Source organism: Amborella trichopoda, chromosome 2 (assembly GCF_054954075.1).
Source record: "Amborella trichopoda isolate Santa Cruz 75 chromosome 2, AtrichopodaSantaCruz75HAP2 v2.0, whole genome shotgun sequence".
Classification (NCBI taxonomy): domain Eukaryota; kingdom Viridiplantae; phylum Streptophyta; class Magnoliopsida; order Amborellales; family Amborellaceae; genus Amborella; species Amborella trichopoda.
In genome coordinates, this window is record NC_142337.1 from 33,445,525 (window position 1) to 33,457,861 (window position 12,337).

Here is a 12,337-nt window from a genome sequence, read left to right on the forward strand (position 1 = left end):
AGTTGATCAAAGAAATACCAAGTGCATGAGAAGACGACACCCCGCATTTGCATCAAGTCTCATCTTAACATAGAAGAAAACTAAGCTTCCTTTTCGTTTCTTTTTTTTCTATTAATGTTTTGAAGAAAACTTATTTTTGCAAGACCACTAGAATCTAAAGGAATAAAAAGGGCAATAGCTATAATCATGCGTTATTGCTAAAAAAAAAAAAAAATACATGATCCGCAATGCAACATCTTCCCAATTTATATATTGAACACCGATACCACTGTAAGTAGTTAAATGTTACAATGTGTATTCTGCATCGAAACTCAACCCAACAGGGTTTGAAGGCAAGAGAAATCATGTGCGATTATAAGAACATTGGTAGGAGGAACCTCACTGGTTAGCCTTCAAAATAACAAAAAAGCTATAAAAAATTACACTGTATATATATTGATTGCACAACCATTTTTGGATAGCTCTCCCGATGGGGATCTGATCAACAAGGAGATTCCAGGATACATTCATGGCTATAAATACTCTTTTCCAGTATTAGCGACATTCTTCAGGAGTATCCAACGTCTCGACGCCAAGCTAGTAACACTTATGGAGAGAGCAGCCGACAGCAACAACTGGAAAACTGGAATTAGGTTGGCAATCATCCATCTTATGTAATCTCCCTGAATTTGGCCGAGGTAGGCAATCCGAGTCCCAAGGACCTCTTTATTCCATATCATTGTACAGAATCCACAAATGATTAGCTTCCAGTTAGACAATGGCTCACCCTTACGCATGAGTAGTCAACGTAGCTTTATATATGTCATCCACAATTACAAAAAGCTTGTGCTTTACCCACCCCTCAAAACAAAGAAACACCAAATCCTCAGTTACTCTTATAATTTCTTGAATATGTAGAAGACAGTCTAGAAGGGCTAGCATTAAAGACATCAAATGATGCTGACACCCCTGAAGCTCTTCTTATGGCAGATGGGGAATCACTTAGTAAAGGCTCATATACTGAGTTCCTGCTCTTCGGTAGCGTTATCGACATTGGAATGACTTCCTTCTCAGTAGTCCTTGACTGCGACTCCATGTTCCCAAGAGGCAGGTAGGGTGCACGCAAACGCTCTGCCTGTTGCAGTATATTAATGGTACTTGACCTATATGTGTAGCGGAAGTACTTTAGAGCTAGAACTGGAGCCATACCAACGATCACTAGAAGCTGCAAAATCAAGAACAATCCATAGTCACTACAAGCCACAAAGATTTGTTTCTTCTGCTTTGTTTGCAAAAGGAAGGTTCAATAATCCCGTGAGCTTCCTCAATATTGGATGTCTCACAGATAAGTCTAAGTGCTTAGAATTAAGAAACCACAAATATTAATACTAAGGTTTATACTTTAGGGAAGAATTCTATATTCTACTGGGCTCTAACCACACTAAGGTTTATACTTTAGGGAAGTATTCTATGATGTAGTGGGCTCTAACCATACTCTTCAGGTTCTCACCATCCATTGAAATGTACAGTAAAGGAGACAAAGTGAATCCCACCATTGGCTTCATCCTGTTCTGTGAACCCCACTCTCCCTCTATCATCCATCCATCATTTTAATGGAGGGTAATAACCTGATGGAAAATGAATTTATGTAGACCATTTGTTTATAGTATAATATCTCTGTACTTTTGCAATAATGCATAGCAAGTAACTCACCATCATGGTTACCCAGTAAGCTGGCTGACCACAGATTCGGAACATCACTGTGTACATCCCAGCCCATGGAATGGTACTGACCAAAAAATTAATGATATAGAAGGCAACAAGGTTCCCCCAAATAGCAAGATGTTGCAATAGCGTGAAGGAGCTGCATGCCAAACATAATACAATGAAAGATATGAGGAAAAGGTTAAAATAGGACTTATGGAAAAGTAGAGCCTCATCTCAAAATTCCGAAAAAATGGCAGTTCTGGCATCGGAGAACCTTCAAATTGATCATCTCGACTTTGAAAATTATGGTTGTGAAAAAGAATTAGGATTTCAAGCCCTAAAAATAGTGCATATTGCAACACATCATCCAAACCATCCATTTTAAAGCATTCACAAATCCACAAGATTTGTACCATTTTTTTAGCTACAAATTTTATAATCAGTGGTGGACATTGATTTTAGAGCCATCATAGAGATTTCCCATGCCCAAATTGGTGAGGCTTTACTTTTTTTCATTAGGCCTACGCCATTAGAAACTGCATCCAAACATATTTTCTCACATCATGTACAACTAAACATATTTTCTCACATCATGTACAACTTCGAAGCTTACTTTGTTTCAAGAGTCACAACAAATGCTTGCAACCATATGCATCCCGACAATGCAACCATAGATAGCTCTTCCATTTCACTTCTCTCATCAGAGTAAACATGTATAGTTACAATGAATACGACAAGTGCCTGCGGTGTATCCGACAGTCAGTTGAACAGAAATCCAACAAGAAGCCAAATTAGTCAATTTACAAGTCACATAGTTATATTAGCCGCTATCAATACCAGAGTGAGAGACAAAATAAGAAGACTACAAAGAAAATCAGGATAGAAACTCACAAAGGAATCTTGGATAAGTAGCTCTAGCAAATGTCACATAAGCTCATGCATCATAAAATCCATCTGGCAAGAGTGTACTTGGCCGGCCTATGAATGTTCTTTTTTCGCTTTTTTTGCTCTTTTCGATAGAGTTGATATCTTTACAAACATCACATAGTGAAATGAAGGGACTGGTAAACAGAATTTCCATCCTTTGTACATCTTTGAAAGTAAAAATATTAGCATGAGTTAGGCTTAAATAAGACCAGACATTTCTTTATGGGTGCGGTTTGTATAGAGCCGAGGCTCTAAACAATCAAAGTAAACCTTCAAATAGTATAGAGAAATGTGGTTTCAATACTGGAAATCGTTGTGATAGCCTTAAAATATATTTTCAGCTTTAATTATAAAATTTAAAGCTTCAAAAATAGTGTAGATCGAGCGGATCCATGAAAACTTGAAAATCTTGAAAACTGACGGTCCAAAAATGTGTAAGAAGATGCACTACTTCCAAAACTTGAAATCCATTTTTTTCTTATGTTCATGCATTTTGATATCGAGATGATCAATTTGAGCATATTTGGGCATCAAAACAACCTCTTCTAGTGAAATTTTTGAGGTGGGGTCTAAATTGATTGTTTAGAGCCTCGGCTCTATATAAACTTCTTTTCTTTATAGGGTTATGTTAGGGTGCTTACACTATGGAGTAATTTATCATTGTACTCAACAAATTTGAGCACTTATATACCCTTGTTTTATACATAGAGTTTGTTTTTAGTAATGGTATTTTTGGCCATTAGGAGGGGTGTGATGTCATCTACATGGGATATGACATCACCCACATGGAGCATTAAATGTCACTAGTATGCTCCATATGGATGATGTCACAACCTATGTGGATGACGTCATATCCCTCCTAGTGACCAAAAATACCCTTATTAAAAAAATGCTCCATGTACAAAACAAGGGTATAGAAGTGCCCAAAATTTGTTGAGTACAATGTTAAATTACTCTATAGTGAGAGCACCCTAACATAACCCTTCTTTATATACCATTCTCTATTATTATATTCAAAGCTGCCATGACACATCAACACTATTGGGTTCCTGACACATTTTTAAGAATGGTTTCGTAAGGCTCTTCCAAAGTTGGAATGAGAATGGGTTGATGAAAGTGACACAAGGAATTCAGTAGCAATATGATGTCCCTTTGTATAAGGGTTTTGTGGGACTTTTATTGAGTATTCTTTTCTTTTAATTTTTGTATTTCAGAGGCAAATTTTCTTAAAAATGGTCCTCAAATGAACATCAAAATCTTGTTTTCCTTGTTTCCATAGCAATTTCATCAAATGACAACATGAATTGGTCATTTATACCCAGAAATATAAATTAGAGAAATCAAACAACAACAGCGAAGGATCTCTTATAAACATATCTTTTTGCAATCACCACAGCATGGCAATAGCCTGGTTACGTACATCCATGGTAAATATATTATGCTAAATTACAAGTGGTCCATCAAATATTAAAATCAATTTTCTGAGTTAATCAAGTAAAATATGTGGGTTTTGCATCAGGTACAAAGCATCAATGTATAAAATGATAAACCTGTGCAAATAAGTGCAAAATATGCATCATAAGATCAATGTTAAAGAACATGACACTCACATGAAAAAGTGATCTGCCAAACCATCCAGCAAATGTGCTTGGGTTTAATAGCCTGATTCCATACGATAGAATTAGTTCAGTATGGATGCAGTCGCAAAACAACTAGTATCATATGATTGGTACAACAATGTTTTGTTAAGTAACAGAAAAAAAATAATAATGTTGCTATATAATGAATTCAATGTATGGTAGACACAAAGCCTTAAAAATGGTCAGCCAACCTTCCCGCTTGGCAATAATATAATATTTGTGCGTGTTGCATCACTGTTTTTTCATGAAGGTCTTTGTCAAGGACATTCATCAACACTGGTATACTAGTGTAGAAAACATTGTAAGCCATCAAGCTCACAGAGTTGAACAAGCTGGTTCCCGAGACACCTGAAATAAAAGAGAAACTGCATCCATGTTCTCCAATCAGCGATGGATGTAGTCGTCACTCAAAATATGAAAGACAAATTAAAAAGAAAAATGTCATATTTTCCATGGCCACAATAGATGTCAAATGAAGCTCGAACAAAACACATAAGATAGAGAAAAGTAGCTTACAATATTTGGATAAAACAAACCAGCAACGACTTGTAGAAGGAATACTGGGACAGAAAAGCAGTGCGGTTATATGAATATCTCCCATGAACAAGTATCAATCTTTTGAGAAATCTAAATTCTGCAAAACAAAGAAAAACAAGTCACAGAGAAGTGAGAACCTCTACCATTTTATTCAATAAATAAGTTTTCTAGCTTTGTGCATGATATATTCAAATCGCAAATTAATTTCAAGGTAATCAGAACTGGGTGAAATCAGTGAAGCGACAACAGATTAGCACCCATGCCATTTCATGTCTAGTTTAATTATTATATTATCGCAAAGATGTATGGTCAACAACTTAGAATCGGTTGCTTCAAATTAAAGCCAGATTTTTTTGGGGATAATGGAAGGAGTACTCAAGAGAAAACTAGCAGATGTGAAATTTGATAACTTACTCCCAATGCTATAATCAGCAGCTCTGGCTGCTTGTTGACCTTCTCTTCCACTAATACCAACACCTATGTCAGCCATTTGTATCATTCGTACATCATTTCCACCATCTCCTATTGCAAGCGTCCTGTAGTCACATCTCTTTAAAAGTTCCACAAGCTGCAATGTATTTCAAAGGAAACATGAATAGAAACATTAAAAATAATATAACATACAAATATAATGCAATATAACGAGTCATAGGTTATCTGTAGGTAAATAGATAAGTAGCATCGTACGGCAAGAAGCGAAGGAGAGGAATTAAACTTGGAGCAGATCAGCAAACTGCCAACAAAAAGCTGGTATTCTAATCACTTTAAACAGGCCGTTTTTTTTTTGGTAGATCAACCATTTAAAAAGGCTTTCTTCCAAAATAAGAAGAGATGCTCCCTAACAAGGAAATTGTGAAACCCATTAAGTTTCTGCATGGAAAGAGGTAAGTCTATCCTTATTTTTTCTTATATAGTATTTTCACCTCGCTGACTAGGAATTTTCTCAGTATTCTGTATCATTTTGAAAATTCAGCATATCCATTGTCTATTGAAGAGACCCAGGAAAAACTTGTTCCATATAAAGAATTGCAGTGGTTGGAAGGAAAAACAATGGGATCCTCAACAAATCAGCTTTGTGATTAAATAAAATTGAGGTTCAAGGGGATTTGTCGACTGGATTGTTAGGATAGGAGTGTCAACATCCTGCCCAAGGTTCAAAATTCAGATATAGTGCTCCACATGAGACACGGGGTGGTTACCATTACATACTAGAAAAGACCATAAAAATGGATATGGAAGGAAAACAAATTAGTTACTATAATTTTTTAATAATGTTACTACACATATTATTTAAAATACTGGATACAAAGGTGTTATAAATGATATAACTTGCATTAAATTTTTTATCATCAGGAACGGGAAGTTTCTGTTACAACCATTATTTTCACTTTTTTGAAACCTTGATCATGTCAATGTGATTGGCTATAGAGCATTATTTTTACACAAAGTATTCCATGAATCATGGGGTGGTAAGTGTAAGCAATGTTTCAACTGGACTTTTCAATATATGCATTGCTATTGATTCCTTAGGCAGTTAAGAATGTGGCAAGAAAGAACCCTAGAGTATCAGCCTCATGCCGACCAGCCTAAACATCTGGGTTTAGTAAAGACAACTTCTTTTGTATGTAAGCATGTGCATGCGCTTGTGTTTTTGCCCACAAGAATGAGAAGAGAGATCCCACCAGCATACTTTATGGGTATAGTCAAGAGCCAATATAGATTTTAGAGGCCATTATCTACTGTGGGGATCAGATTCAGAGGACCGACTAGTCAAAGATTAGGGCCAGGGCCAGCCTGACCATCCAAGCAGAACATGGGCCATGTATGGTTTGCAAAGAAGGTCCTTCATGCCAGGCTGGGCCAGGTGTAAATGTTGGACTTGGTAAATTTGCAGGGCAGGACCAAGCCTGGGTGGTGAGGCCCTACAGACCCTCATTTAAGTAATAATGCTTTATAAGTTTTTCTATTTTTCGTGGTTTAGGTGGTGGCTTCATTCATCACAACTTCCAAGCTATCAACCCCACATCCCAGCTCTGTCATGCTGGCCGATCCAAAAGAAGCTCTTTTCGAAAACAAGCGTTACCAGACATTGGCTCAAGCATGAGAATGACAAGCCGGTCCAGGCCCAGCTAGCACCTTGAGTGAATGAGCCTGGTCTGAGGCACTTGGGTCATGAGCCAAGTAGAGGATCCACCTCAGCCTGGCGCAGACCGGGTCCATTGCAACCCTTGCCAAGATTGTGCACTTTTATCACTATGGGTTGACTCAACATCATCAATTCACTTTACTGGCAGGAGATCTCAACCTTGCTTTCAAAACCAAAGCAAAGTAACATCCAAAATGACATAGGGCCCACTTTGGCGCTCTTCAGTAGAATTCATTAAAAGCTTACATACCTCTAGTTGAAAACATTTTCTATGTAATTTTCAATTTTGTCTTTTTTATTGTTTAAAAGAGCATCTAAAGACTTCCCTTAAGTCATTCAAGCACTAAACTTGTCTACCCCAGCAAAACCAAATCGGGCTCTGAAATAGCATGGACAACATCAGTTGAGAAAGAAAGATAGGTGATGACATTGAGGAAACAGATTCACAGTCCAATGTCTAAATAAGGTGATGCCTTATGTATTCCAAATTCTGCATAGAATGGCAGGTATCTTGGAAACAGGCTATGTTCCGTGAAATTTTTGACATCCATGACTTCCCCTCAGGAATAGAGAGAATCAAAAGATCATTTATATTGGTGGGATGTAAGGCTTGTCTTTGTGTAGGATAAATTTAGTAAAAGAGATCATTTGTTCTTGTCCAATTCAAAGAAAACCATGTAAAAGAAAACGATAACTAAATGGCAGTAGACACCAACAAAAATCGATAATCTAAACCTGAGCTTTCTGTGATGGAGTAACACGGCAACAAATAGCTGTCCTTGACAATAGAGCTAATTGTGTAAAGGCCTCACGATGATGCTTAAGAGTCATTTCAAGAGCCCAACCATCGACGACAAATGCAACATCCTGTTCAAATACCAGCAGCAGAAACAACATTTAGATACATGTATACAGCAATGCATCTTTATAAGAGTGCTAGAAATAGACACAAGCACATTTACAGTTTCTAGTTTTGAATAGATTTCAAACATTAAATCATAGTCAGAAAGTAAGAAAAGTAAATTGACACACCATTGAAGAATTTATGCATGCATCTGATAAGACTACGAAAAGAATGCCGTCCAAGCACATGATACAACTTCAAACTTGAATTGCTTCAACCCTTATGGAATAACCAAATTCTATCATCAGCACAAGCTAATATTGGAGTTCTATGAATTAAGTAAAGTTTGAATCCCCTGCTTGTCGAGGGCGTCCCTAAGAACATTATTATCTGGATCTCCAAGTTGACTCCCTGCCCTTGGAAGCTTGAGCCCATTTTTTACTAAATTTTTTACATTACTAGCTCGATGACGGTTACATTCAAGCATGTGTGGAGAGAAGTGAAATCTATGCTGATGCTCTTGCACAAACGGAGCTGATTCCCAAATTCTTGCTATCTCACCCTCTTTACCATCATAGTGAGGCTGGCGTCCACAAGTAAAGGGCATTTTGTATTCTCCTTGCTCTTGAAGGTTTTGTAACTTGCATATTTTTCATATTTTCTTAAGAGGACATTCTCTTGTAAATAAAACAGTAGCAATCAATAGAGTGAAAGCAGGGATAGCTAAATGTAAATTTCAGGAAAAAGAACCAATTCCATGCAGGGGGATTGACTCATCCAGTTCCCATTGAAATAGGATCTACACAAGCAAAAGCACTTTCCATTCATAGATTATCAAGGGCATCCCAAAAAAGTGTGAGTCGAAATATGGCTTTCAAATTAAGTTCCGAATTAGTGTATGCTGCCAAAGGGAACAGCAATGTCATATACAAAAAGGAAGAGACTCTAGAATGGCAAGGCCATTAGAGACCTTGCATATTTTCGTTAATCCGTGAATATAAATATATATAGATTGACAGATTGGTTCGAATGGGTTTAGTCAAAGAAGATTTATCCTGTCCAGCCACATTCATTAACCACCAGAAAGGATGTTCTACCTAGTGAGCTAAACAATTCCGATTCTTGTTCTCATACATTTGTAGCCCCAGTGTCATAGTTTCCATGTGAATGTCCCCTGAGATAAAGTGTCATAGCTCAGAAAGGTTCCAATATCCAGATTCAATGGCAACTTAAAAGATCTCAATCCAAGAAGTTGATCTGAACATCCAGATTTCAGTTTTTTTTCTAATTAGAAACGGCCTATCAAATTTTTTATTCTCATTTCGCTTTGGCTAAAGAAAACAAGCATACAACAGAAAAGCTGATCAACAACAGAAAAGCTGATCAACATAGAGCTGGCTGTCCAACATATAGCTCGGGGTGCTTTTAGCCAGGAAGCCAGTCTCTAGTTTGCAGGTGGTAGCTTGTGAGCGCAAGGGCCAAATCCTCAACATGACCAGTGCGCATGTACATATAATAGCCGCATTATTGGTAGTTCATGTCCCGCATTTTAAAATACTAGGCAAGACGGTGAAGTCCACTACATTCCATAGAGTCCAACTCCACTATGGAACATGCCAATTCTATTGGCCATTGTCATCTAAGTAGAGCCTGCTCTAATGGCCTCTTCTATCCAAGTAGAGCTCAACACTCACATGGCCTCTTTCATCCATGGAGCCTGCAAATATGGCCTCTTTCATATACAAAGCCTGGCATTCATGCAGAAAAATCTCACAAAGAGTCCATTCACATGGCTTATTTCATCCATAGAGAACCACACTCCTGAGAGTATAAAATATAAGTACTCATACACATGGGAATGTCTGATAGCTAAATACCAAAGACCAAGTGGTGAGACCTTTAAAGCCCACAAACTTGAACTTAATTTTTATGGCCTCTTTCATCGACAGAGCCTGCAAATATGGCCTCTTTCATATACAAAGCGTGGCATTCATGCAGAAAAATCTCACAAAGAGTGCATTCACATGGCTTATTTCATCCATAGATGACCACACTCCCAGAAGCATAAAACATAAGTACTCATACACATGGGAATATCTGATAGGTAAATACCAAAGACCAAGTGGTGAGACCTTTAAAGTCCACAAAACAAACAACAGACTTGATCTTAATTTTTATGTGAAAAGATTCCCCAAAGTATGAAAACAACAACAAGATCACCTGCACTTCACATTGTAGAACTTGTTACTCCACACTAATGAGAATGTACTAATCACAACGTCCGTTCCCTTCCTCAAGAACGCACTAATCAACAAATGTATAGGTGCATAAAGCACATGTGTGAGTATGTTAGTGGTAAGAGTGAAGAACAATCAATATTTAGAAGGAAGTTGACAAAGCGCAACTAAAGAATGAGGTTTGCAAGTAGCCACTGGGCATGATCAAGGTTCTACAATGGAAGTCCGACCGTATGTCTCAAGGTTCCAATCTTATGCTAGGAGTTTACAAACACCAGAGACCAGACCTCCTCAAACTACATTTTTTATTTTTGTAGTTTCTTACATCAGATGTTGAACTTTTGCTCATAGACGTAGGAAGCTTGGTGGAGGGTGCCAATCCTGCCATAAAATCTCACTCCGGAGATCCTGGAGCCAGAGCCAGAGCCCGAGCCCGAGCCTGAGCCCGAGCAGCACCCGCTCCCCCACAAAGTGGGCTCGATCCCTAACTAAGAGGGACCTTGATTGCTTTGAAAGAGGCATTGAGATCCCACTGAAAATGAGGGGCAATCATGGTTTCAAGGAATCTTGTTCCAAAGGGAAGCTTCAGAAGTTCTTGAATTTTGAGCACAATGTCTTTGGCTTTTGTGCTATTTGTTTACTTTTTGACAATTTTCTAAGGTATGCCTATGGAAGATTTCTGTTTTTCGTTTTCATGGTCTTGGGTTGTATAAATGGTTCAAAACTAGAGAATTGAATAGGAAACTCCTGAGTCTAAAAGAGTACAGTCGTCAGGGTCGTGCAGAACCCCGAGGTTCTCACTATAGTGAATGGCCCTGTCTCGTCCGGTTAGACTCAAGCACTTCCTAAGTTTGACTCATATCATGGCCCCCATCTCATTTTCCTAAAACTTTTATGGGACTTTCAAGCTATAGAATACTACTCATTGTGCATGTGCAGATAAAGCTAAAAACTGGATTATACATTTCTCAATTTTTTAAATCACTTCAAAAAATAATATATCAAGCTGCTCTAAGGCCTGCTTCTTGAACTATGCTTTTGCTTCAAGAAATCAAAACTTTATCTCTCAATGGGTTGACTTTTGAACTACTTGCCAAAATCTTTTTTGTATTCCTTGTTGAATATACGGCCAAAACTTAGAAGAGCACCATTCTACACTATCATGAAAAGCCAAGGAGCTAAGGAAACTCGAATGAGCATATGCAAACTTATCCTGAGAGTAGCGAGCTGACTTTGGAGACTTCTAAGCTGCTGGCAATACAACAAAAGGTAGGAGGATAAACCCCACAACAGTATTCTTTCTTTCTGTCTTTTTTTTCCCTTTTTTTTTGGGGGGGGGGGGGATGGGGGATGGGTTGGAGGGGGGCTACATCTGCAGTTGCAAATCAATGACATCTAAACTAAGATTTTCAGCATACAATAAAGGCTATGTTGCATCTTTATGTCACGTTGTGTCCACCTGACTGAATTAATGAAATGAACGATGTGACTCAAATTGTTTCCATTGGAAGTTACAATATGACCGATCAAAAGGAAAAAATGATGTGGGTGCATAACATCTTCTTCTCCAACTTTTCATAACATAATTTTCAGATCAACAATCACATTTCCACCCTCTCAAATGGGTTATGCCCCCCATTTTTTCATAAAATTTGCTAATATTCTCAGGTTAATCGTCGTTTCATAATCAGTATAAAAGCAAAGAAATCATTGGAGAAAGATAAAGAAGCAGTTCATGAATGACTTTCTGTAATTAACTATCAACAGTTCTTCATTGCGATGTTATGTTTTCCTCTTTGAAAACAGATTGGCAAAAAAGCAAATCCAAGTACGTTTTGGTAAAGGTAGTTCCGCAAAACAAGTCTATTGGTTTCTACCAAAAATTTAGAAAATATGCAGTTTAGTGACACTGTACCTTTGGCTCTGAAGTAGTAATCCGCATCGTAAGTAGAACCCTTTCTAAGCTTCTTGAGACTTCTTCTTCAGTTTTCCCATGAATCAGTAAAAGTTGACCTTTTGGCTCTGTTGAAGGAAGTTAAAAACCCAGTAATGTACCACATTGTATGACCACTATGCACATAAAAGGTAAAAAAAGGGAAATATCACATACTTCCTGAAAAACGATTAATGATCATACAATTGTCCAATGACACGTCCAAAGAAAAACTAATAAGGAATCGAGAAACCATAACATAGTAAAGTTGAAAGAAATCTGCGATTCCCAACATTCAACAAAACTGGACTCCTATAGGATTGAACAAAATTCCAAGTCATGCATTGAGAACACTTCATCAGAACGTTAAGCACACAAGACACAATC

General features: G+C 37.7%; 1 protein-coding gene across 12 annotated transcripts in view; it reads right to left on the reverse strand.

The window, feature by feature from the left end:
• Positions 1 to 218: 218 nt before the first annotated feature.
• ALA2 (aminophospholipid ATPase 2) overlaps positions 219 to 12,337 on the reverse strand; it is a 69,470-nt gene continuing 57,351 nt past the window's right edge. For 8 of the 12 annotated variants that reach the window (XM_011630608.3, XM_006826409.4, XM_020668728.2 and 5 more), the window contains 9 exons: positions 11,933 to 12,039; positions 7,672 to 7,803; positions 5,205 to 5,358; positions 4,770 to 4,887; positions 4,445 to 4,618; positions 4,224 to 4,275; positions 2,300 to 2,427; positions 1,693 to 1,843; positions 219 to 1,204 (listed from right to left, as the gene is read on the reverse strand). In XM_011630608.3, coding sequence (XP_011628910.1) covers positions 866 to 1,204; positions 1,693 to 1,843; positions 2,300 to 2,427; positions 4,224 to 4,275; positions 4,445 to 4,618; positions 4,770 to 4,887; positions 5,205 to 5,358; positions 7,672 to 7,803; positions 11,933 to 12,039 — 1,355 coding nt within the window. In that variant the 3' untranslated portion in view covers positions 219 to 865. Of the gene's footprint in view, positions 1,205 to 1,489; positions 1,608 to 1,692; positions 1,844 to 2,299; positions 2,428 to 2,548; positions 2,779 to 4,223; positions 4,276 to 4,444; positions 4,619 to 4,769; positions 4,888 to 5,204; positions 5,359 to 7,671; positions 7,804 to 11,932; positions 12,040 to 12,337 lie in introns of those variants that run through there. The other 4 variants (XR_016050545.1, XR_002281354.2, XR_016050546.1 and 1 more) reach the window with 2 other exon arrangements.